The sequence below is a fragment of the Dryobates pubescens genome, chromosome 1 (assembly GCF_014839835.1).
Source record: "Dryobates pubescens isolate bDryPub1 chromosome 1, bDryPub1.pri, whole genome shotgun sequence".
Classification (NCBI taxonomy): Eukaryota; Metazoa; Chordata; class Aves; order Piciformes; family Picidae; genus Dryobates; species Dryobates pubescens.
This window is the reverse complement of record NC_071612.1, coordinates 32,450,040-32,476,750: the sequence shown is the minus strand read 5'-3', so window position 1 is coordinate 32,476,750 and position 26,711 is coordinate 32,450,040. Positions and strand designations below refer to the sequence as shown.

Below are 26,711 nucleotides of genomic sequence, written 5' to 3'. Positions count from 1 at the left end.
GACCTTATTACTCTCTACAACTACCTGAAGGGAGGTTGTAGAGAGACGGATGTTGGTCTCTTCTCCCAGGCAGCCAGTACCAGAACAAGAGGACACAGTCTCAGGCTGCACCAGGGGAGGTTCAGGCTAGATGTTAGGAAAAAGTTCTATACAGAAAGAGTGATTGCACATTGGAATGGGCTGCCTGGGGAGGTGGTGGAGTCGCCATCACTGGAGGTTTTCAGGAGGAGACTTGATGGGGTGCTTGGTGCCGTGGGTTAGTTGTTTGGGTGGTGTTTGATTGGTTGATGGGTTGGACGCAGTGATCTTGAAGGTCTCTTCCAACCTGGTTTATTCTATGTATGGTTCTATTTGAGTTGAGAGGTTGCAGTAGATGATCTCTAAGGTCCCTTCTGACTGTAACCATTCTATGAATAACAACAACATTCTTTCCTCTTGCTTTAAAAGCAACTTTTCTGTGTTTTTCTCTTTCAAGTATTGTGGCTGTTTGTTGGTGTTGGTTTGCTGGGACTGGGTCTACGTTATAAAACTTATCAGAAGAAGTTGGGCCAAGGGGTGAGTAGTGTGGTTTTGGAAATCATAGCTTGCATATACACAGCTAAATGCACAAGGGATGTCTTCATTGTGCTGGCTGGTGCTGAAGAAGCCTTTGGACCAGTAATGAAGTATTCATCAAAACTATTGCAGGGGCCAAGAAGGCCAATGGCATCCTAGCCTGGATCAGGAACAGTGTGGCCATCAGGAGCAGGGAGGTCATTCTGCCCTGTGCTCAGCACTGGTTAGGGCACACCTTGAGTCCTGTGTGCAGTTCTGGGCCCCTCAGTTTAGGAAAGATGTTGAGATGCTGGAAGGTGTCCAGAGAAGGGCAACAAAGCTGGGGAGGGGTCTGGAGCACAGCCCTGTGAGGAGAGGCTAAGGGAGCTGGGGGTTCTTAGAAAGGCGAAGAGGAGGCTCAGGGGAGACCTTCTTGCTGTCTACAACTGCCTGAAAGGAAGTTGTAGCCAGGTGGAGGTTGCTCTCTTCTCCCAGGCACCAGAACAAGAGGACACAGTCTCAAGCTGTGCCAGGGGAGGTTTAAGCTGGATGTTAGGAAGAAATTCTTCCCAGCAAGAGAGATTGGCCATTGGAATGTGCTGCCCAGGGAGGTGGTGGAGTCACCATCACTGGAGGTGTTTAGGAAGAGCCTGGACGAGGCACTTGGTGCCATGGTTTAGTCGATTAGATGGTGCTGGGTGATAGGTTGGACTTTTATAAATGTGTTTACTTGAGTTGTATTCAAAAGTTGACTGAACAGTGCTGTTAGCAGCCTGCCCTTGTATCAGAGCTGCCTTCCAGCTGAAGGAATTCTGTGCTTCTCTATATGCATAACTCTGAAGTGAACCTCTTGGAAAAGCTGTCTGACTTAGATTATATTACTTATGGATGAAATTCAGAAACTTGGAGTTTTCTCTCTGGCAAAAAATATAGATACTGCAATGACAGTGACAGTAACAGTGAAGATGCTTCATGCTCACAAAGTTTAGCATTTGGCTTCCTTACAGATTGTCTGCCTGCATTGCTTGCCTGTTTAGCAATTTAAATTCACAATTAAGAGTTGTTTCAATCAGATGTAAATTACTGTTTCCATTCTATGATTTAATGGATTACTGATATAAAATGATGTTTCCATTCTATGAGGTAATTGATTCCTAATAGCAAATCGATTTTCTGATGCGATTGTTTGTAATTATAAATTAGACTTTTTATGTATTTCATTTTGGTAGCAGTTCTGAAATAGTCCTTTGAATCTTGCTGTTGACATGTAATATTTCTGTGAGATAAACCACTGATGAGAAACACAGGAAAAGAGGCATAAAAGGTGATCAGAGCTGAGCAGAAAGTGTGTGTACATGCACATAGACATATATACCTGGCTTGCTTTTTAGAACTCATCCAGCTTTGTAGTACCTTACAAAGTTGGAAAAAAAGTGGATAGTTCCATGTAGTAATATGAAAAATATTCTTCTATGTTCTTTTATTTAGTGTTAGTCCTACAAATTCATTTTAACTCTGACTTTTCCTCTGTAGTTAGGCATTTCTGAGGAAAAAACCTACTAAAATATTTTGTAATCCTTACAGCTGTTAAGGAAAACATATTAATTAAAACATCACTTGTGTCTTTTATGACACCACCTATTTGATTATCCTTGACTACTTATTTAGGTATCTATTTATGTCTCCCCCTCCCTCTCTCCCTCCCTCTCTCCCTCCCTTCCTCCCTCCCTCTCTCCCTCCCTCCCTCTCTCCCTCCCTCCCTCTCTCCCTCTCCCTCTTTATTTATTTGTATTTTTGAGGTTCCAAAAAGAGACTTCTCTGCTATGATCTGGCCTTTTAGATTTGCATATGACAATGAAGGATGGTGTAGTCTGGAAGGATCAGCTAATTTGCTTAACCAGACAGGTAAGGGGGTTGGTTTTTTTTTCCCACTTCCTTTATATTTGAGAGTGTTCACTTGAAGAGACAGAAGCAAGAACACCTGCTGGGAAACTGAGTCCATTCTTACATTAACACCATAGGTCACAGTTATAAATTTGGAAAAACTCTTTTTTTTTTTCTTCTTCCCTATTTCAGGTGCAGATTTTATCACTATTATAGAGAGTGATGCCTCTAAACCATTCATTGGGAACAACGATCCAACAATGTGGCTAGGAGAAAGATTAGGATTTTACACGGATTTTGGTCCAAGCACAAGAGATCACACTTGGGGGTGAGTCATCTCTCCATGCACAGTGACAGGAAATAAATGTCGATACAGTACCAAAGACTTAAGTCCACTAGAGCAAGAATAACTGGAATAAAAGTCATGCTGATCACTTGTTGAGGCTTCTCTCTAAGAACACACTTTGATTCCTCAGCATTACACTGCAAGGCAGATGAAGTTTTCTCCTTGTTAAAAGGGATCAGGTTTTGGTGCCTGACCCTCTAAGATGCTTTGGCTTTTGTGATGCCCTGATGGCATCCTGCCCCTTGATGTTTGGAAGTTTGGTATTCTAAATAATCAATCTGATTCTCTTTTCTCATTGTTTTGTTTAGAGCTATGAATAGTCTAGATTTCAAACTTAAAAACCACAGAATCACAGAATTAATGAGGTTGGAAAGGACCTTCAAGATCACCAAGTCCAACCTATCACCCAACACCATCTGATCAGCTAAACCATGGAACCAAGTGCCTCATCCAGGCTCTTCTTAAACCCCTCCAGTGATGGTGACTCCACCACCTCCCTGGGCAGCACATTCCAATGGCCAGTCTCTCTTACTATGAAGAATTTCTTCCTAACATGCAGCCTAAACCTCCCCTGGCGCAGCTTGAGACTGTGTCCTCTTGTTCTGGTGCTGCTTGCCTGGGAGAAGAGACCAACCCCCACCTGGCTACAACCTCCCTTGAGGGAGTTGCAGAGAGCAAGAAGGTCTCCCCTGAGCCTCCCCTTCTCCAGGCTAAGCAACCCCAGTTCCCTCAGCCTCTCCTCACAGGGCTGTGCTCCAGACCCCTCCCCAGCCTTGTTGCCCTTCTCTGTGATAGCAGTTGGATAATGTCACTGCATGTTAGAAATGTAGAATTGATTAAATCCAGTTTGGGCTGGATGTAGTGGTAAATGAGCATAGAAAGGAGCCTGTCTCCTTGACTGGATTTTTTTGTGTGTGTCTGCTTTTAGTTTGACGCTTGATCAACTCCCAGCTGCATATCTTTGATTATCTTTGCCCTCTGGAAGTAGTGACTCATGATATGGCTCTTTTTTTCCCAAGGGAATATGCAGATCTCTGTGGCAGGGGAAACTTCCTGGTGATGTTGCAATGGTTACTGAATTCTTCTGCTACATGTGAGGGGAATTTTGTAAATTTCATCTCCCGGAGCCTTTAAGTGATGCAGAATGGGGCAGAAAAGTCATTCTCTGAAACTTGCTTCATGAAATACTTTTAAAAACCTGATGAAAGATGATTTTAAGGTTGATTCCAAGCAGAAGCTGAAATCTCCCATTTTGAAGATGTATTCCTAGCTGCTTCTACTTATAACGGAATGCTTCTTAATTATTGGTAGTATAGAATTCTGGTTTGTCTGAGGATGCAGATTCTGAAAGGCTCAGTGTAAGAATTCATATATCTGGAATGCTGTTTCTTAGTGCATTTGATAATACCTTATTAGACATGTACTTGAGTAATATTTTAGAGGAAAACTTTCTAAATTCATAAAAATCTGATAGAGATGGTTTAGGTTTGGATCTGACAGAATCACAGAGTCCTTTTGGTTGGAAAAGGTCTTTAAGATCATTGAGTCTGTCATCTGTCTGCCAAGTCTGGTGCTAAACCACATCCCTCAGCACCACATCTCTGCATTTTAAACACCTCCAGGGATGAGGATTCAGCCACTTCCCTGGGGAGTCTATTCCAGTCTTTGAGAATCCTTCGAGTTGAGAAATTTCTTCTACTGTCAAATCTAAACCTCCCCTGGTGCAACTTGAGGTCATTTCCTCTTGTCCTATCACTTGGCTGGATGTGGCTCTGGGAAACCTGATTTAGTGTGAGGTGTCCCTGCCCACTTGGAACTGGGTGATCTTTGAGGTCCCTTCCAACCCTGACAATTCTGTGATTCTGTGGTTGTTCCTAGAGAGAAGAGACCAACTCCTACCTTGCTTACAAGCTGCTTGCAGAGAGTTGTATCTGGCTTGACTTCAGTGACTGTTAGTCTTCTGCTTGCATTTATTTTCTTAGTTCACACTTGAGATGCTTGTGAGCTACAGAATGTGACTGTTTCCCTCTTCCCATGTAGGATTATGGCGCTGTCAAGGTACCCAATTGTAAAATCTACACATCATCTTCTTCCATCTCCAGAGGGAGAGATTGCTCCTGCCATCTCCATGACTGTCAACTTCACAGGGAAACTGGTTGATTTTGTTGTTGCCCACTTTGGAAATGAAGAGTATGTACTTCACTTGTTGTTACATATGCCACACAAAGTTGTGCCGCATCACTGTAATTCATGACCTTCAGGGGTTTCTTTTGTGTCCCTTAAAATCTGGATTGTGGAGTAACTGCTAGGATGTAGCTACTGCTTTAAAATCTTGAAGTATTTTTTTAAAAGGAAGCTGTTACACAGAACTCAGCTGAGCCTAATGTCTGAGTTGCTAGATACCTAAAAGTACAGTTCTGCAAAACCACAAGTAGTAAGGCTGAAGATACATCCCAGTGCAGAGCAGCATCCTTCTGACTTTCTGCATGTGGAATAGATGGGAGCAGATAGTTACAGTTACAGATAGAGAGCATGAGTGGACAGCTGATGTTTATTAAAATAAAAAACCAAACCAAAACCCAATTCTGAAACCTCCAAGAAAGGACAGTGTGGAATCAGCAACAAAGATACCCATTCAATGTCCTTCTGACTACATCAAACTAGAAATATGTAATCTGATCTCTGGATTCTGAAAGAAAGAATTGTACCAATAACTCAAGTATGTGATGGAAAAGATCATAGAATGGTCTGGGTTGGAAGGGACCTCCAAAAGTCATCCAGTCCAACCCCCTCTGCAGTAAGCAGGGACATCTGCAACTTGATCAGGTTGCTCAAAGCCTTGTTGAGCCTGACCTACGTCAACTACCTCCCTGGGCAGCCTGTTCCAGTGTTCCACCACCCTGTGGTAAAGAACTTGTTCCTACATCCAGTCTCAATCTAGATTAAGCTGTATGTTTCACTTCTTTAAAATGATGTCTTGATTACTTACATGTAATGAATATGAATAAGGAATCTTTTGCTGATGCTTCTTGTAGCTGCATTTCCTCTCTGCTGCACCATTACTATGTTTTTAGACTTTTAAAACATTTGTTATTATTCATGGAGAGGCAAATTTATGTCTTGGGTGCAGAATATAATACACAAAGAAGTTACTCAGAGAGTAGTAGGAATTGTCATTATCCCCTACTGAGCTTCTCCATTTCCCTCCCCTGTGTACAAGCTGTGCTTCAAGCATGTAACTTGATTATAGGTTTCCTTTCTCAATCAACATGTATAGTTATCAGAAACCACTCCCAATTTGAATTCTAGAAAGGAATGTCATTCTGTGCCTCACACAGATGATTTAACATGCCCTCTGAGAAACTGTTTGTCAAAGGAGAAGAAAACAGCACTGTATCCCCCCCTCCCATCACAGAGAGAAAAATGAAGGGAAATTTATGGGGAGACACATGGGAAACGAGTGTGAATTAAGTTGTGTTTGAGGTGAATGAATGTGTAATTAAATGGCACACACAGCTGCTGGGGTTTCACCTTTTTTTTCATCTGCTGCTTAGGATGACTTAAACTGCAGAATACTGGATAACTGGGGATTTTTTAATAGACTGCTTTTAAAATGTGGAAATATAACAATCATAGAATGGCTTAGGCAGGAAGGAACCTCAGAGATCATCTGCTCCAACCTCCCTGCCATGGGAAGGGACACCTCTGAACTGGACTTGGCTGCTCAAGGCCTCATCTCATTGTGGCCTTGAACACCCCCAGGAAGTAGGCAGCCACAACCTCCCTGGGCAGCCTACTCCAGAGTCTCACCACCCTCCTACTAAAGAACTTCTTCCTAAGATTGTCTAAACCTACTCTCCCTTGGCTTCAAACCATTTCCTCTTGTCCTCTCTCTAGATACCCTGATGAAAACTCCCTCTGCAGCCTTCCTGTAGGATCTCTTCAGGTATTGGGAGGCAGCTCTAATGTCCCCCCAGAGTCTTCTCTTCTCCAGGGTGAACACCCCCAGCTCCCTCAGCCTATACTCATGGCAGAGGTGCTGCAGCCCTTGGATCATCTTTGTGGCCTCCTCTGGACTCACTCCAACAGCTCTGTGTGCTGTCATTTAAAACCCTTTCTTTTGGGGAGGTGTAATTCTGGAGAGAGCAGCTACCTGAGCAGCAGCTTCATATATACCTTCGTCAGGCTTCTACTTAAATGATTGTGGGGTTTTGTTTACTGTCTGTGTGCTCTTTCTCCATCATGCATTTGCTTCAGTCAGAAGTGCTGCTATTTGGCAACCACAGCAACATTTCAGTTCTTGTCTTCTTTTGGAATTAGATTCCAAAATCACCCTATCCTGGCTCAATGGTATTTAGAATCATAGAATCAACCAGGTTGGAAGAGACCTCCAAGATCATCCAATCTATCACCAAGCCCTATGCAATCAACAAGACCATGGCATTGAGTGCCTCATCCAGGCTTTTCCTGAAGATCTCCAAGGACGGCGACTCCACTACCTCCCTGGGTAGCACATTCCAGTGGCAAATCACTCTCTCTGTGAAGAACTTCTTCCTAATATCCAGCCTGCACCTCCCCTGGCACAACTTGAGACTGTGTCTTCTTGTTCTGTTGCTGGTTGCCTGGGAGAACAGACTGACCCCCACCTGGCTACAACCTCCCTTCAGGTGGTTGTAGACCGCAATGAGGTCTCCCCTCATTTAGCCCAGTCTACCAAAATGTAGAAGAGAATGTGATTCACACAACTGTTTAAAGTTACTAAGGTGAAGAATCATAGAAAAAGAATTGCCTTTATAATGCCATGACAAATCCAAAGACAGGGAATGGGATCCAATGCAGTACTTCACCAAGCTCCACTTTTAGTCATGTTGGAACTGTTGGGTAAATCTTGTTAAAGGTGTAGAGAACAGCTGCCAAATCTTAAGTAGTTTTGATACAGCTCTTAGGCTGTACTTCATAAATTATCAAGACTGTACCTACCATGATCTATCCATCATAAAATCTTTGTTAGCCTCTGAGCTCTTTGTTACTCACCACACTGTGCTAGGACAATTAAATCTCAAGTGCAGGCAGAGACAAAGCCTCGGATAACCAAAGCACTTACATTTACATTTCCTAGTGATGAGGTCAGTGTTAAAAACAGAACAGGAATAGCAAAAATTTCTTCCTATAATGGTTAGAAACAGAACTCTGATTACATCTACCATGACCATGTGGCTTTTATCATAGTGCTCATTTTGGATTGATGAGCTTTCTGCAAGCTTTCATACTCTATGAAAAAGGTGTTGGGTTTATTTGTGATTTATTATGTTACAGCATAAAGATTCTGAGCTCAAATGTATATATGTGAAAGTCTTTTTCCATTTCTTTCAGAGAGGACTTGGACAGAAAACTCCAGGCTATAGCTGTTTCAAACCTGCTGAAGACTAGCTCTAAACAAGTTGTATTTCTAGGATACATCACTTCAGCTCCTGGATCCAGAGATTATACTGAATTAATTCAAAATGGAAATGTCCAGGTAATGTAAAAATGCTGCTTATTTTAGTTTTTGGAGGTAATATATACTTGAAACATTCAGCTTAGTATTTCAGATTGGTAGCTTAGAAGCAGACAAATAAGACAATCCCTGCACATTTTCAAATACAATCTTCAGCTGCTTCATGATGTGTTAGAGAGAAGGTGGACTTACAAAGGAAAAGAGCAAGAGGCAATGGACAGCAGTTGCCACAAGGGAAATGTCAGTTGGAGAACAGAAGAAAAAAAGCATAGAAATCACAGTTAGGGCTGTCAGGCATTCAAACAGGGGCCTAGAGAAGTTGCCAAGTCTCCATCTGTGGAGATATTTAAAAATGAGCTGCATAACTCCCTGAGCAACCCACTTGAAGTTACTTCAAGCACGGGGTTTGGGAGTGAATGACCTCCAGACATCCCCCCCACCTCTAATTCTGTGATTCTTTAGTTTGTGAAGCGAGTTCTGCAGTTTGGTTTTCTGTCAGGAGATGTCAAAAAGTTGTCTGATTTGCCTGCATCTAACGGTGTTTGGGGTTGTTTTTTTTAATTTCTACCTTATTACAATGTTTTAAACAAAACATCTTCCTGCAGCAGGTTTACACCTTGCTTCTGTTACTGATTTGAAGGCTACTCATCAGGAAAGCTTGTCTTTATTTGTTTGGCTTTTTTCCCCCTTTCACTTACAGGATATTGACAACACAGATCGTGACAGGTGGTGTAGCTATATTATGTATCGTGGAGTAATAAGGTATGTTGGAGTGGATCATTTATTCATTGCTCTTAAGTATCTTTATGACAAGCAGTTTTACATCATTCACAGGTCATTGTGGCAGAGCCTTATAGCCCTAAACCATCATGTGTGGACAGTTAGATCATGAAGTAATGTGAAACACCAATCTCAGAATGAATTGGTGTATTCTGAGTGTAATTTACAAAGACAGGATTACAACTTTCATCCTTCTCTGTGAGAAGCCTTCAGATCTAAATATTCTCCAATATGGTGTCCAGTTCTGGTGTCCCCAGCAGAAGAAGGACACAGAGCTATTGGAGTGAGTCCACAGGAGGGACACAACGATGATCCAAGGGCCGCAACTCCTCTGCTGTGAGGGCAGGCTGAGGGAGCTGGGGTTGTTCAGCCTGGAGAAGAGAAGACGCTGGGGAGACTCAGGAACAGGGAAGTCATTGTGCCCCTGTACTCTGCATTGGTTAGGCCACACCTTGAGTCCTGTGTCCAGTTCTGGGCTCCTCAGTTTAAGAAGAACATCGAGACACTTGAACATGTCCAGAGAAGGGCAACAAGGCTGGGGAGAGGCCTTGAGCACAAGCCCTATGAGGAGAGGCTGAGGAAGCTGGGATTGTTTAGCCTGGAGAAGAGGAGGCTCAGGGGTGACCTCATTGCTCTCTACAACTACCTGAAAGGTGGCTGTAGCCAGGAAGGGGTTGGTCTCTTCTCTCTAGCAACCAGCACCAGAACAAGGGGACACAGTCTCAAGCTGCACCAGGGGAAGTTTAGGCTCGAGGTAAGGAGAAAGTTCTTCACTGAGAGAGTCGTTCGTCATTGGAATGTGCTGCCCAGGGAGGTGGTGGAGTCACTGTCCCTGGAGGTGTTCAAGAGGAGATTGGACATGGGACTTGGTGCCATGGTTTAGTCATGGGGTCTGTGGTGACAGGTTGGACTCGATGATCCTTGAGGTCTCTTCCAACCTTGGTGATACTGTGATACCTTAGAGCTGCCTCCCAATACCTGAAGAGATACTGCAGGAGGGCTACAGAGGAACTTTTCATCAGGGTGTCTAGCAATGGAACAAGGGGGAATGGTTTGAAGCTGAGGGAGAGTAGGTTTAGATTGGATCTTAGGAAGAAGTTCTTCAGTAGGAGGGTGGTGAGACTCTGGAATAGGCTGCTCAGAGAGGTTGTGGCTGCCTCCCTACTTGGAGGTGTTGAAGGCCAGGTTGGATGAGGCCTTGAGCAGCTGAGTCTAGTTGAGAGGTGTCCCTGCCCATGGTGGGAAGGTTGGAATAGATGATCTCTAAGGTCCCTTCCAACCTAGGGCATTCTGTGAGATCTAATCTGCAGGGGTAAGATGAAACTGTTTTTCCAAAGCTCTGGTTTTGCAGCTTTATCTTAAAATGTGAAGGCTAAGCCCTAATTTGGATGTGACCCAGAAGACACAAATTTTGAACTGTGATTGTTTGGTTTGTTGAAGCAAAACATTTATCTGCTCCAGCCAAACTTTTGGCTGGATTTAGTGGAAACTGCAACTGTGTAAAACTATACTGAAGGACTTTGCTGAGTTCTGTGCACTTCCTATCTTTTAATATCACATTGCTTGCAAATAACTCTCTGGGTGATGTCTGTACCAGAATGGAATTCAGCTTATTTTGAATCAACTGTGCAAGTTCTGCAGTGCTCACAGGAGTGAAGCCAGTAAACTAGAAAGCTGTCATAAGTAACAGTATTGAGTAAATACAAATGCAATTAAAATAAAAACCCCCAAACAACCAACCCTAATTTGCAACCTAATGACTCTCATTACTCATTGAGTTCCTCTCTTGAATTTCAGAACCTTTCCAGTGAATAGGGTTGGTGATCTTATATCAGTGTGCATAGTCTAAAACTGTCACTTTAAGAATCAGTTTCTATATCTAGAACTTATTTTTGTTGTCAAACACTTCTCCTTTCTCTATTTTTCTCCTTGTGACATGGTGTTATGATGCTCATGTTTATGGAGCACTTCCAGGTTTTGGAAGGTGAGATTCACAGAAGCTGAAAAGTTTTGTTGAGATGTTAGATAGTAACTTTTGAGTGGCAAAAAGCCACCAATTTAGGATGTGGTGAAATTGCTTGGAGTTATTTCTTCTAACTCACTCTTCTTGTATCTGACAGGTTGGGTTATGCCCGTATATCTCATGCTGGTTTAAGTGATTCAGAAGTACAGATGGCCAAATTTAGGATCCCAGATCACTTGGATAGTTATGTTGATAATGACAGAATTGTCACTGATCCCAGCCAAGTTCCTGAGGACATCCATTTCAATCCCAGGTCAGTGTGCCTCCAAAGAAATTAAGGGGATGATGGATGTGACCTCTTGCACAAGAGTCTAGGACAAAGAATTGTTTGCAAAGTGGGGGGAGACTTTTTAGTGCCAAACTGAGAAGATGATGGGGCAAGAAATCCTGACTTGTGATTCACTTTTTTTCCTACTGACTTGGCAGATGCCTTTGGCAAAACCAGCCTGCTGTGTTGTAGCAGGAATTGAAGGCAGCACTTCTTTGGCCCAGGTGATCCATTTCTGAGATCGTCAGGTGATGATAGGACCAGAGGGAATGGGGAAAAAAACTAGAAATGGGTAGATTCAGATTGGATGTTAGGAAGAAGTTCTTCCCCATGAGGGTGGTGAGAGACTGGCACAGGTTGCCCAGGGAAGTGGTGATGGAAGCCTCATCCCTGGAGGTTTTGAAGGCCAGGCTGGATGTGGCTGTGAGCAACCTGCTGTAGTGTGAGGTGTCCCTGCCCATGGCAGGGGAGTTGGAACTGGCTGATCCTTGAAGTCCCTTCCAACCCTAACAATTCTATGATTCTATGGTTCAATAGGGCTATTAGCCAAGTGGTGTGGTGACTCATTTTACAGGCTGAGATCTCGATCTCCCATGTTTCTCAGCACTAAAATTAGGGTCTTACTATACTCTGTCACAAATGGCAATGACAAGTATTATTTGCATCGGCTTTTAAAACCAAACAGTAGAACTGGAGCAAAAAGAAAATAGAATGTCTGAGGCAGTATGTTATGTATGTCAGGAATTAAAAAGGCCTGGGTTGTAGTAAATTTTTATTTCTCTTTCATTTTTCCACTGGCATTGCATAAGGAAGAGGAGTGTAAGGAAAGGTATTTATTCTACACTGAATAGCAGTGGAAGAGTTATGAAATTTGAGATAGATATTGCCACAGAGAGATGATTTCCAGCAGTGCTGTGTTTACTACTTCTAACACGGAGAAGGACACAGAGCTGTTGGAGTAATCCAAGGTGATAATCCAAGGGCTGGAACACTTCTGCTATAAAGATAGGCTGAGGGAGCTGAGGTTGTTCAGCCTGGAGAAGAGAAGACTCTGGGGTGACATTTAAGCTGCCTTCCAACACCTGAATGGATCCCACAGAAAAGCTGGAGAGGGAGTTTTCCTGTGTCCTTCTAACTGCCAAACAATAGGACAAGGAGGAATGGTTTGAGCTGAGGGAGAGCAGGGTTAGACTGGTTCTTAGGAAGAGGTTCTTCAGTACAAGGGTGGTGAGACTGGAATAGGCTCTCCAGGTGGGTTGTGGCTGCTTCCTCCCTGTGGGTGTCAAAGGCCAGGTTGGATGAAGCCTTGAGCAGCTGAGTCTAGGTGAGAGGTGTCCCTGCCCATGGCAGGGAGGTTGGAGTAGATGATCTTTGAGGTTCCTTCTAACCTGAGCTATTACAGGATTCTATGATATTATTTCTTATATACACCTAAGAGTTGATTTTACTCACTTGTTATTTACCACTCAGTCACTGGCTTCCTGTCTAAGCAGGAGTTTGCCCAGTCTTTTCCACCTGATGAAACTTGCCTGCAGTTAGCATTCATGTTCACATTTTTCTCAGCTGATTTCAGCACAGAATATTTTTTTTTGTCCTAATTTATATCTGCCTGTAAGCAGAAAATTTATAACCTTTAGGAATAAGTTCCCCTTTTTTCCAATTAACTGCAGTAGTTTGTTTTGTTTTGTTCTTAAGACAATGGCACTGCTCTGAAATGTGTTTTAGCACTGACATTTTGAATAAATGCTACATTTAACTTTTGCAAATCTCTCTACCATAATGGTCAGCAGTCACAACATTCAGGTTGAAACTTGGGGGTGCTGGTGGAAGAGAAGCTCAACGGGAGCTCTCAGTGTGCACTTGCAGCCTGGAAAGCCAATCAGATCCTGGGCTGCAGCAAGAGAAGTGTGGCCAGCAGGGCAAGGGAGGGGATTCTCCTCCTCTACTCAGCTCTGGTGAGACCCCACCTGGAGTACTGCCTCCAGTTCTGGAGCCCCTATTACAAGAGGGATCTGGAGGTGCTGGAAGGTGTCCAGAGAAGGGCCACGAGGATGATCAGAGGGCTGGAGCACCTCTCCTATGAGGACAGACTGAAGGAGTTGGGGCTGTTCAGTCTGAAGAAGAGAAGGCTCTGAGGTGACCTAATTGTGGCCTTCCAGTATCTGAAGGGGGCCTACAAAAAGGCTGGGGAGGGACTTGTCAGGATCTCAGGTAGTGATAGGACTAGGGGGAATGGAATGAAGCTGGAGGTGGGGAGATTCAGGCTGGAGGTGAGGAGGAAGTTCTTCACCAAGAGAGAGGTGAAGCCCTGGAATGTGGTTGGGGCCCCGTCCCTGGAGGTGTTTAAGGCCAGGCTGGATGAGGCTCTGGCCAGCCTGATCTAGTGTGGGGTGTCCCTGCCCATGGCAGGGGGCTTGGAACTAGATGATCCTTGACGTCCCTTCCAACCCTGACTGATACTGTGATACTATGATATGGCATGAAAAAACACAAATAATCACCATTTTCACCATAGTTTTCAAATGGAAGATGTGCCATATTAACAATAGGGTTAGGGATGCTCTGGAGGGGTAAATTGTATCTCCACTGAAGTCAGTAGAAAAAACTTGGAGCACAGGATTTAAGAAGATAAATGCACAGCTCCCCTTGATCAGCTGGAATTCCATTTATAGAGTGCCTGTGGCATTAATCCAGTCAGTGTAATTAAATGTCTCCATTATACTCCAAGACCTCTAGTTAGCATACACAGATCATGATTTATCTCTGAGTAGGGTTGTGGCCTGTTCCTGAAGGAAACTCTCTCAAACATTCAGAAGTGTTAATTATGCTGTACTCAGTGTATGATTTAATTGCTTGGGTTAAAGCATCTTGTAATGGATTTGTTTTGTTGAATGTTCTTTTTTTTCCTCTTTAGGTTTGGATCTTACAAAGATGGCCATAATTATGAGCATATTCATCACTTCCATATGAGCACTCCTAAATATTTTAAGCAGGGAGATTAGAATGAGAAAACTCCATGTTGTGGGGACCAACAGGAAAGGTTTGTTGCTTGAAACTGAACTGGCAGCCAAAAAAGTGGCATTGTTGGAGGATGAGCAAGTCCCATGCTGTGTAACACTGTCAATAGCTGGTGACTCTTTTCTTTAATGAGTTGCCCTCACTGGGAGAGAGAGCAGACACCTGCATTTTGGTGTCTGCCTGGGCCAGATACCAGCTCTGTACACAGCAAAGCAGGATGGGAGACTCACTTTGGCAACAACTCTAGCTTTTTGCAAGGTGTTTGTACTGTGCTGTTTCAGAGTTGAATGCATCTATCCACCTTTTCCTTTGACCCCTTCCCTCTCCCGGGAGATCACTGGAGCAATCACAAGCAAGGATTTCAGATGACTTCCACATGTTTTTGATGGCTGAAGCAAAGCCAAATAATGTGGTAGTGTAGGGAATCTACTGATAAATGCTGCACTTTGTAGTCCTGCTGCTATTGCAGTAAAAAAGCTATGCCTTGGGTTTTTCAAAATAGGAATGGGAGTGGTGTGGTTTTTAACTGGGAGATGTGGAGTGACTATGTGTTTGTCTTCTGGAAGATTTACATTCCATATTTTATTCTTCAATGGGTTTTGTTAGAACAATTGGCAGATTATTGATGTTCACAATATTGGAGGAAAGGCAGAGACTTTTACAGACACTGCAAATACGTTTACAAAGGGAAGGTACTTCTGAATAGTCATTGTTCTGAGATACTTCTGTGAAACAGACTGCAGAAGAATTAAAAACAATCACAGAATGTCAGGGGTTGGAAGGGACCTCCAGAGACCATCCACTGCCAGAGCAGGATCAGCCAGGGCAGGTCACACAGGAGCACATCCAGGTGGGTTTTGAAAGTCTCCAGGGAAGGAGACTCCACACCCTCTCTGGGCAGCCTGTTCTACTGCTCTGTCACCCTCACAGAAAAAAAGCTTTTTCTCATGTTGAGGTCAACACAACAAAGTTTCTGAGAAGGGAGAAAAGTTGATTGTAATTTTTCTTTTAAATGAGCTGTAATAAACCCAACCCAACCAAACCTGCATCTTTCCTTTGCTAGCACTGCACTTTAGTAGGACTAAACAGAAGTGGGGCTATTTTTCTTTTTCACCTGGGCAGTGACTTGCCTGCTGTGTAACACACACGTAATGCAATGCTGTGTTTTTCTCAGGGTCTCTTGGGCAATGCCTTTAACTCCTGATCCTTCAATGTATGTGCAGAGCTTCCCTTAAACAATGAGGACATCTTCAGTGCTGTCCTAAGGAAGTTTCATGCTTGTGAGAAACACGCTAGATGGTTTGACCCTCTCAGCTTGGAAACGACATTTGTAGGTAGTATTTAGCACTGTGTGGCTTTCCAGTACCACAGCATCACTGAAAGGAATAGGACACACTACAGGAAAGAGGGTGGGGTTTTTCTTCCTCTAATTCTCCACCATGTGCTTTTGAGACCAGCTTGAGCCTATTCAGTTTTGTTGTTTCTCTGTGTAAGCAAATACAGGGTGTGCCTTTATCATAGAATCAGAGAATTGTTAGGGTTGGAAGGGACCTGAAGGATCATCTAGTTCCAACCCCCCTGCCATGGGCAGGGACACCTCACACTAGAGCAGGTTGCTCACAGTCACAGCCAGCCTGGCCTTAAAAACCTCCAGGGATGAAGCTTCTACCACCTCCCTGGCCGCACATCATTTTGCTCCCTTTCTTTTAGGACTGTGTTTCTGAGAGTGAAACACTGCGCTGATCTTCGTGAACAGAGGATACCTGAAAGGTACTTCAGGAATACGTAACCACCACAATTTCATACTGGATGGTGTTAGAAAGCCTAACTTTATTAGTTACAGTTAATCAGCCATTGCTGAACTAATTCACCCCTCACTTAGAGATTGGCTTTACAAGCCCAAGGAAGTCTAATTAAACATTCCAGTTTAAATATCCTTTAGATAGGATTTGAAATCCTCTTGTTATCTGTGTGACTGTCCAGCAGGGCAGACTAAATTAGCTTTCAGAATGATAGGGGTGACTTTCTTACACCTTCAGCAGTTTTCTTCTGCAGACACCAGTGGCCTCTGTCTCTACCATCTCCCAGCCTGCAACAGCAGCTGGCACTAGCACCAGCATTGCACAACAGCTCTGGGTATCCTGACTTCTTTGCTGCGTTGCCCTCAGGCTAGCTCTGACACATCCAGCCACAGGTTTGCCTTTTCATAGCCTGTACAAAATATAACATTATCTTGCCACATCGCTTTGCATTCTTCACAGGCTGCTTCAGCAAATACTTTGTCATGGGAGCAGTTTATTCATGTGAGATGCAGGAAATGATACTCAGAAACATAAAAGGCTTTGAAAACTTATTTCTTTAACAATTAAGAACTGGAATCAGGGTACTTTTCAAGAGGTTGGACACTAAAACATGACTTTTATAACAGATCAGGCCATATATTGTGTCTGTAATCTTTAAAGTATACTTGGATGGATTTTAACAGGATTTGGAAATGCTCAACCCAGGTTCACAGAGATGCTGACAAAATCCAGAAGTTGGATAGTCTCCTCTTCTGAGTAGCCCAGGTGGCTTCATGTTGGTGGGTCTGTACCTCATAATACCTACTATCAGAAAGCTATGTTTAGCCTGGAGAAGAGGAGGCTCAGGGGAGACCTTATTGTTCTCTACAACTATCTGGAGGGAGATTGTAGACAGGTCTCTTCTCCCAGGCAAGCAGCACCAGAACAAGAGGACACAGTCTCAAGCTGTGCCAGGGGAGGTTCAGGCTGGATGTTAGGAAGAAATTCTTCCCAGAAAGAGAGATTGGCCATTGGAATGTGCTGCCCAGGGAGGTGGTGGAGTCACCATCCATCACTGGAGGTGTTTAAGAGGAAACTGGATGAGGCACTTGGTGCCATGGACTGGTTGATTAGATAGGGTTGGGTGATTGGTTGGACTTGATGATCCTGGAGGTCTCTTCCAACTCAATTGATTCTGTGATTCCATTGATTCTGTGAGTTGCAAGTATTTGTTAACATTTGCACTAAGAAAAGCTTTGACCATGAAATGTGGATACTGCTGCTCTTACTGTGGTGAGAACTGGGGAGTTAAAACTGAATACAGAATACAGAATTAACCAGGTTGGAAGACTTTGACATCACAAAGTCCAACCTATCACCCAGCACCATCTAATCAACTAAACCATGGCACCAAGTGCCTCAATCCAGTCTCTTCCTAAACACCTCCCTGGGCAGCACATTCCAATGGCCAATCTCTCTTCCTGGGAAGAACTTCTTCCTAACATCCAGCCTAACCCTTCCCTGGTGCAGCTTGAGACTGTGTCCTCTCCTTCTGTCACAGATTGTCTCCACTTTTTGTCCTTCAGTCCCCGCTCTGATCTAATTCCCTCTCTGTGGCTGCTGTAGAAAACTATACAGTACATCTCTCAGCTGCAATCACTGTGTTTTAAACTACAAAAGAAATGTGCTAGAACAGGTCCTGCTGCAGGGGTGTGTGACTAACCTTGCTGTTTTCTAATTGTACTTTCTTCATCTCAGCTTCCATAACACAGCAGGTTATGAAAGAAAAACTCTGTGGATATCTTCGTGCATTCAGAGAGATAAAATGTATCCACCAGACATTATTTTCTAAGGGTTTGAACTGTTTCTAGCAGTAAAAAGACTAGATTGTATGTATTTTAGTTATAAATAATATGTCTTCCTAGCTTCATCCTCTCTGACACTCTGTGCAGGTCAGTTAAAGTTTCTAGGAATATACAGGAGGAGAGGGCAGTGCATCAGGAGCCTCCCAATGTGTATCTCAGAGTAAGAAAGAAAGATTCAGTAACATGTAAGAGAGCAGCTTCTGGCAGTAATTGTACTGGATTCTTCAGCAGGGTGGAGACTGAAGTCTCCTTTTACATATGTTCCTGCTCTGGGGCCTTGACGTGGGGATTTCTATGGGTATTGTAAGCTTGGCTTCAGGACAGGGGCTCTGATGTTGCCACTCTGAAACCTGGGAGCTGCAGTTCAAACTCTTAGGCTAAGAAGGACCTGAAATTCTCATTTCCCACTTTCCAAGAGCCACAAGCTTATGAAACAAAAGCTGGGCACAGCCTTTGGCTTTGAACTGGAACTGATGGTATTGAAACAAGTTGGGGGCAGCTTAAGTGTGCAGGGGACCAGCTCCCACGTGTCTCAATGAAACAGAACACTGAAAATGCTCAGGGTTTTCTACTGACAGTGAGGGACTGTCATGGTCCCAGGCAAAGGTGCTGATTATTTTGATGCACCTCCAGAGTGCAGGCACAAATGCTGAACTGCTCTCTTAAGCTTGGCTGCTCAGAGATTCCTCATTAGGAATTAAGCCTTTCCCCCCCCTAAATTTCAAAGTGAAGCTGAAAAAAAACCTAATCCAATGTAAGCATTTAAATGTGAGCTACCAACAGCTCTCAGACATATTTTTATTTCACATGTATGTAAAATCACATTTGTTTGTAAGGTGTTACAAAAGGACCCTTGGGGTCAAAGTCATCTGTGGGGCAAGTGTAATGCAACAAACCTTTTTATTTCAGCAAGGAACGTAGCATGAATCCGTGGGACAGGGCAGTTCAAAGGAGCCGAACTGGAGGAGGAGGAGTGGTTTGAAAGGAGTGATAGAGTCTGCAGCTGCTTCTTCCTGCCACCTGAGGTCCTCTTTTTATCCCTGATCAGGACCGTTCTGCTGATTCCAAGCAAGAATAGCTGCTCACAGTTGAGGTGTTTCATTGTAACTCTGAGGGTGAAAAAATCTTTCCCAGAAAGCTTACATAAAGCTGTTTGTATTGACTTGGGTATCAGTTCCTTTTTCATATCTACAAATGATTCAGAACTGTGATTGCTGGGCTTCTGGTAGGCAATTTGTTTCTTTTCTTACAATGCCCTGTGCTGTGCTTTGTTGCTGTTTTATCTGCTTTATAAAGGTTTGGCAAATTCTGCTTTGATAATGTTTTTATTTTTAAGACAATTTTCTTTCCCCTATGACTTGTAAAACACATAATGGCTTGTGACTTTGGTGCCCAAAATTAACTTTCAAGCTTGTTTCTAAGCAAAGCAAGATCAGCAGTTGGAGCACCTCTGCTATGTGGACAGGCTGAGGAAGCTGGGGTTGTTCAGCCTGGGGAAAGGAAGGTTCCAGGGAGACCTAATAGTAGCCTGGTAGTACCTGAGGGGGGCTGCAAGAAGGATGGAGAGAGACTATTTACAAAGGCCTGCAGTGATAGGACAAGGGGCAATGGTGTCAAACTAGAGCAGAGCAGATTTAGGTTGGATGTTAGGAGCAAGTTCTGCACCATGAGGGTAGTGGAACACTGGAACAGGTTGCTCAGGGAGGTGGTTGGGGCCCCAGTCCTGAAGATATTCAAGGTGAGGCTCGACAGGGCTCTGGGCAACCTGATCTAGTTGAGGATGTCCCTGCTGACTGCAGAGGGGATTGGACTGGATGACTTTTGGAGGTCCCTTCCAATCCAGACCATTCTGTGATGAGAGATGCAGTGGCTCTGGCAATTTGGAGGGTGATACCCTTTAGAAAAAGAGAGGATTCTGTCTCTCAAATAATGTTTTTAATGTTTCTGATACTGAAGAAGATAAAACTAAGTCAATGGCTCCTCTTTCTTGTGTTAGCCAGTGGTTTTCAGCATCTACCTTTGGTGTTAATGAGAGCATTTGCATATATGTGTAGTAAACATATCAGGATATTCATTTGGGAAAACAAACAAATAAGTGAACAGAGGCAAAAGAAGTGTTGAGTTTTGGGCTGCTTTTTTGTTTGCTCATTTTGGGCTTTTTTTGCTTTTTGGGGGTGTTTGGGGCAGTCTTGCTCTTTGATCTACTTTGCTAACTGTCCAAATGCTTGCACTGCCACAAAAGAAAGGATTCAGGGAGGGATGGGATTAAGAGGCTAATGCTGAAACTGTTTAAAGAGTTTCTATCCTTGAGACAATGCTTGATCAGCCATGATCTGATTCATCTGCTCTATGTACAATGAAGTATTGCAATGGTTTGTTAACTCAGGCCTCAGAAAGAAAATATAGGTGTGATTTCACAACATCTGCCAGCCTGGAGACTTGCGTAGTCCTTTACAACTAGTGGTAAGAAAACCTTCCTGAGGTTGGAACAGAGGTGCATGTTGGAATTGGCCTTGTTCTCATGGGGCAGGCCTTTTCTGGCTGAGGCAGACATTCCCTCCTTGAGCAGGCAGAAGCAGGAAACAAAGTCTCTTTTGTGTTTCCCTATGGATTTCTGTGCAGATTTGGTTTCTATGGGTCAGGGATTATACTTGTGCATTCAGCTCATCAGAATACTTTGAACTTCTGTTTGTCAAAGCTAGACCATTGTGTGCCTTATGGACAGCAGGAGTTATGGAAGCTGTAGCCTAAGGAGAAGTTTGTACAGCCAAGAGGTAGCTTTCATTTTAGACTAACATAAATGAGGGGGGAAAAGTACAAACCCTTCTGACGTCAGACACAATCAGGCAGGATTTTCCTGTGCTTTCTTCAGCTCTGTATCAGCTTACAGCTAAATAAAGCATAGAAGATTTCCGAGTACCTTGTTCTTCTGAGCTTGTGGTCTACGTGCTTCTCAGGGCCAATGTGAACAAAGAAACATGCTCAGCTAAAGGAACTGTTCCTCTCACTCCAGAATTCACAGATTGCATTGGGTTGGAAAGGACATCTTGTCCAACCTCTCTTGCAGTCAGCAGGGACACCTCTGACTAGATCAGACTGCTCAGGACCACATCAAATCTGATCTTGAATGTCTCCAGGGACAGGGCATCAACTGGGCAGCCTGTTACAGTATTTGATCTTACTGTGCAGAACTTCCTCCTCATGTCCAACCTAGCTCTACCTTGCTCCAGTTTCAAACCATTGACCCTTGTCCTATCACTACAAGCCCTTCTGAACAGCCTTCCTGTAGCTTCCCTTCCGATACTGAAATGTAGCTATAAGGTCTCTCCGGAGCCTTCTCTTCTCCAGGCTGAACAGCTCCAATTCTTTCTGCCTGTCCCCCTAGGAGAGGTGCTTCAGCTCTCTGATCATCTTGGTGGCCTCCTCTGGACTCACTCCAGCAGGTCCATGTCTCTATTGTGTTGGGGGCCCCAGAGCTGAACACAGTACTTCAGGCAGGTCTCACCAGAGGGGCTGAATCATTTCTCTCCATCTCCTGGCCATGCTTCTTTTGATGCAGTCCAGGATGCCTTTGGCCTTCTGGACTGCAGGTGCTCATTGCTGTATCCTGTCCAGCTTCTCATCCACCAGCACCCTGAAGTTCTTTTCTGCAGGTCTGCTCTCAATTTCATCATCCCCCAAGCGGTACTGATACGGAGTGTTGCCCCATCGTAGGTGCAGGACCTTACACTTCGCCTTATTGAACCTCATGAGTGCCTCCTTATGGTAGGAGGTACTTTACCCTGCTGGTCCATTGATTCAGGAAGGGGATGGAGCAAGACTGCCAGTGAAGACTGAGGCAAAAAATGTACTGAGTACCTCAGCCTTCTCCTTGTCTGATGAATTAGAATATATCAGATGAATTGCAACTCAGTGGTGCCCCTTTTGAGTATGAGAGCTTGGGATGACATGCACAGATGTGAATGTCTGGCATGTGGGACTGGAGAGCTACCCAAGGAGTGAAGGCTGGCCTGTACTGCTTTACTCCATATAATAATTAGTTTTTGTTGGGTTTTTTTTAAGGTAGTAGAGTAAAATACACAGTTGCTAAGGTAAAGAAAGGATGGTGCAAGCAGGAAAATATCAGAGACAGAGAAAGTTCTTCAGAAATAATTTCAAGGAGTTACTAAGTGCAAATTTCAATTAAAGGGGTGTTTTATTGCTCTGACATGGTTTGTGGTACATGACTTTTTAAGGGAGAATTCATTTTCTTATGGACTCTCTCGTCTTCTCTGCAAAGCAGGCAGTTAAAAATACAAGCTTTTGCTCTTTAAAATAAATCATCTGCACTTGCACATTCTCACTGGTTCACTGAATAAGGGAAAGGTCATAAAAAGCCCCAGCCCAGATGTGTGATCAGTTAATTCAGGACCATATGCTAATGCATTGTTCCAAAGGGACAATTAACTTAAATCCAGCACTTACTCAGTTCTGAGTCCTTGACTTCTCTTTATCTTAACCTCTTAGAGGAAGGTTTTTTAAGAGTAATTTCTGTTTCACTAATCCTCCACTGAGCACAAGCAGTGCTGTAGCAGTCCCTTCTTATCTGTGTTCCAGCCCTGAGTTGGGCAAGGGAAGGCTGTTCTGCCTGAAAGGACACAAGATGAAGAGCTCACATGCTAAGCAGCAAAAACCTGCAAAGCCTACTCCAGCTCAGGAGCGGGGAGCTCTTTGCCTCTGTACGAGAGAAGGAAAGGAGGGTGGGTCTATGTGCCACATTTCTAGGAGCAGAATCAGTAAGTAGGGCAAGTGAGCTGTCTCATCTACCTTCAAGGAGCAGCTGTTGGCCCCCACGTCGCTATACTACCCTACTGCTGCTGCTTTAACGTTGACCTGACACCTCAGTGTGTTGAGCTAGTGGTAACAGGCTGCCATTTTCTCCCTAGGAGGAGGGTGACAAAAAAACACACATCTGTAAGCTAGTTGGTGATTTGGCTGCACTCAAGTCAGGTTCACAGGGAAAGGAGGATGTTTTCCTTCCCAAACATCAGCAAGCTGCTCCACCTGCCCCGGGGCAGGCAGTAACATACATCTGAGTAGGGCAGGTACAAGGTTTGCAAGCCTTTCAGCATACAGGGCCTTGGCATTGGCCTTGGCCCCCCCGATGGTGGGGGACCACGGAGGCGGCCTTGAGGCGCTGCGGCCGGAAGCTGCCTAACATCCCCGCAGGCGCTCGGGAATGGGATACGGAGAGCACACTACTACCGGTGTCTTTACCGTGTAACGGAAAGCAGGTTACGGGAGGGAGAGGCGGGGAACCAGGGCGGCGGCCACCTCTCGCCCCGGGGCAGCAGCAGCACCGCACTCCAGCTCAGTCCGACGCCTGCTCCCGGCGGGGCGGGGCCGGGGCGGGGCCGAGGCTGCTCCGCCCTCTGCCCTGCTTACCCAATCGTAGCAGGGCGTAGGCGCGGCCTCTGGCCTCCGTAGCCAATCGGAGCTACGGCTGACACAAAGTGGTGTTCTTTGCACGCGCTTTCAGCGTCGGGAACAATTGGCACCGTCACAGCCCAGTCACAGTGAGGGGGAGCGGGGCCGGCTCAGCTTCCAGCCCAATAGGAGGTCAGGAGCAGGCAGGGAAGGCTGTGCGGGGCAGGCAGAGGGAGAATGGCAGCAGCCTCATGCAGTAGAAGAGCAGAACGTGCGGCCTCTCAGGACATGCCGAGCCAATAGGTGCCGCCGGTGGGCGGGGCGGGAGATCCCTATGCTTGGGCTCTGTGATTGGGAGAGGGGTAGAGGGAGCCGGGCCGGGCAGGGCAGTGTGTGCGCTGCACGAAAATGCACTCGGATGCCGCCGCTGTCAGTGAGTAGCGGCGGGGCCGGGCCGGGCTGCGCGCTCCCGCCCACCCACCGCCGGCACCACCAGCCTGGTCTTTCCGCTGGCGGGCGCTGCCGCCCGGGCGGAGGCGATTTCTCCTGTTCCCTCACCGATGAGTCTTGGCCGAACGTGTCGCCGGGGCTCCCGGTGACTGGGGAGGGCATCAGGCCTGCGGGTGCGGAACCGGCGGTCAGGGAGGCGGTGTGTGTATCTGCGGATAGGGGCCCCGGGGGCCTTTGGCGGGCTCCTTCGTGGGGGCGGGAGGGGCCGCAGTTGAGCGCGGGCGGCTCGGGCGGGGGCGGATGAGGGGAGCAGTACTGGAGGGGGCTGGGGGCGCTCGGAAGGTGTGACGCAGTTTCCCCGACCCGGCTAGCGAGCGGGTGAGGCCGCGGCCGGCCCTCGTGGTTGGCTGCGCGGAGAGCCGGGGCTGCCAAGAAGAGGGCAGGCGCGGACTGTCGAGCTGCCCGGCGGCCTCGCTATGTGGGAGCGGTGGGTCTGTGTGGGGACAAGCGGGGGAGGGCAGTAATTTAGCGGATTCCACCGGGCCGGTGCTGGAGAAATGGGCTATGAAGGGGAATGGGGTTCGCGGCGCATTGTGGGAGGTGGAGTCTTCGCTGCGGCTGCCCGGCGCGATAGGGCTCTCGGTAGGAGGGCGGAGGACTACAACTCCCGGCAGGCTCCGCGGCACGTTGCCCGCCCCCGCGCTGAGGTGCGAGTTGCAGCCCGGTACCCTGCGGCCGGCATCGAGCCACCGGGAGGGCCGGGAGTCGCTGCGCTCTGCTCCTCTCGTAGGGCTAGGACGCGGCCTGGGGCAGGGCCATTTGGCCTCGGGGCAGGGAGAAGAGGTGATCACGCCGCCTGTTTCGGGGTTGCGCAGGGATGGCTTTGTCTCTGCCGTATAGTTTCTGGCTCCGCTTTCAGAGCAGGCGGGACCGTATGCTTTAGAGAGGTTACCTGGCGTGGGTGGGGTTACACGCCTGTGTGGCTCTGTGGTAACTGTGGGGTTCAGGAACAGGCTCCATCCCAGTCCGGTGGGAAGAGGAGGCAGGCATCCTGGGCACCAAGCTGTCTCAGCAGAACGGTGTTTCCACAGTTCCCGTGGAATCTCCCAGTAACGTGTTCTCACTCTGCAAGGAGTTGCAGCTCTGAGACACTTTATTACTGCAGGACTTGCTCGTGGGGAAGATAATGAAAACTGAAGCTTTGATCATACGTTAATGAACGATGGTCTTGAGTTTTGGACATCGTCCTGAAAGCAATTATGGAAAGAAATGCTGCGTAAGGCCTTGTTTTTCTCGAATCCTCTGTGTGTCTCCAAATGAGAGATATTGGACAGGGGCAACCTGTTCAAGGCTCTAACTCATAAGATGGTATAATTTCTGTAGTGGTTCTGGTTTATTTAACCTTTATATTCAGGGATCATCATATGTTGGTGGCTAAGGTTTGTCATTAAAGAAAAATCACTGCCTGGTGTTGGAAATAGAAGGATAATTATTCTGGAAAATGTTCTCTGTTCAGTGCCTTTGTTGTGTGCCCTGTCCTAAAGAAGATGCAGGTCTTCATCCTACACACAGAAGCTACAGGTGCAAACATTGCAGTGCTCCCTCCTGTAGGGAGGAATTCGAGCCTGTGCTCTGCTTTGGGGGTTGTTTTCATTGTTTTATTTTTAATTTCTCTGCAGAAGACAGGAAGAGCACTGTTCCCAGCCTTCAGCTGTTACTGGCTTCTCTTTAAAAATATCCCTTGGAATGATTGAATCTTCCACCTCAGTACTTCTTTTTTTTGGCAGTTCATGGCCTTGAATGTGTGTTTCAAACAGGAATGTTTTCCTAAATTAACTAACCTCATTAACTGTAGCTTCACAGTAGTTGTGTGGGTTTTTTTTCTTTTCTATCCCCCCCTCATTGATTTAAATGCTTGAAAGCAGAAGTGTTCATAGCATATCTGTACACATAGAGAATCAAAGAATGAAAGGGATTGGAAAAGACCTCTGGACACCATTGAGAAGTTGCCTTACGATTGTTTTGTGACTGAACATTTCTTTTGAGCTGCCTTTTTGATCCTTCTTAGTCACATCTGTTCTTGCAATACAAGCTGCATTAATAGTTGTTGCTCAGTCTGCTTTACTTTCTGAGACTAGGCACCTTTCACATTCTAAGAGGAACATTGACTTTCCTTTTTTCCATTACAGATGTTTGCTTAAAAGTTTCTTGCAACTCAAATAACTGTAATTGGAAATATCTTCTCTGTGGAAGGCCACACAGTAAGTTGAGTTAGGCAGGTAAAGAGTCTTCCTCTCACTGCTTCCCTTCATTGTTTTGTATCAGGATGAGATTCGATTTGTGCAATATCAGCACTTTCATTTTTTTGTTGTCTGCAAAGTTTATTTTGTGCTAACTTTAAGTGAATCGTTAATCTTGTATTTTCTTTACATTCCCCCCCACCCCCCCTACTTACTTTAGAGATATTGAAAACAAAGACTTTGGGCTATTTCAAAACATTGTTCCCTTGCTTTGTTTGTGTTCCTCAAGCAGAAGAGGAAAACTTGCCTAATTTTTGTCCTGTGCTTGCCAAAAAGCATTGCAGTAGGAAGTACAGTACATCCCATGAAAATGTGCACGTCTCATCCAATTTAAATATTGAAGTGTTTAATGGCCTGGTTCCTTCTTCTACATAAGTCAGGCTGCTAACAAGGGCTTCAAGCAGAGCCCCCCGTTGAAGTGTGCCAAGCATTTTCCTTGTACTGTCCAATTAAGTTGCTTTCATTTAAAAATTTTAAGTCTTTTGGGTTGTAAAGAGATAGAAGCAACTACTGTTTTGTTCAGTGGCTTATATATCTGCTAGTTGTGTCTACACACATC

At 45.3% G+C, this 26,711-nt stretch overlaps 2 protein-coding genes across 5 annotated transcripts in view; both read left to right on the top strand.

The window, feature by feature from the left end:
- CWH43 (cell wall biogenesis 43 C-terminal homolog) overlaps window positions 1-14,426 on the top strand; it is a 29,690-nt gene extending 15,264 nt beyond the window's left edge. Inside the window, exons 9-16 of the mRNA XM_054164304.1 lie at window positions 476-555; window positions 2,334-2,439; window positions 2,611-2,746; window positions 4,805-4,954; window positions 8,138-8,282; window positions 8,962-9,023; window positions 11,162-11,317; window positions 14,247-14,426. Of these exons, the coding sequence (XP_054020279.1) occupies window positions 476-555; window positions 2,334-2,439; window positions 2,611-2,746; window positions 4,805-4,954; window positions 8,138-8,282; window positions 8,962-9,023; window positions 11,162-11,317; window positions 14,247-14,334 (923 nt within the window). The 3' untranslated portion in view covers window positions 14,335-14,426. The remainder of the gene's footprint in view (window positions 1-475; window positions 556-2,333; window positions 2,440-2,610; window positions 2,747-4,804; window positions 4,955-8,137; window positions 8,283-8,961; window positions 9,024-11,161; window positions 11,318-14,246) is intronic.
- A 9,313-nt stretch (window positions 14,427-23,739) lies between these two features.
- DCUN1D4 (defective in cullin neddylation 1 domain containing 4) overlaps window positions 23,740-26,711 on the top strand; it is a 38,755-nt gene continuing 35,783 nt past the window's right edge. The window contains exon 1 of one of the 4 annotated variants that reach the window (XM_054163481.1): window positions 23,740-23,835. In XM_054163481.1, the coding sequence (XP_054019456.1) occupies window positions 23,811-23,835 (25 nt within the window). In that variant the 5' untranslated portion in view covers window positions 23,740-23,810. The other 3 variants (XM_054163516.1, XM_054163523.1, XM_054163528.1) reach the window with 3 other exon arrangements.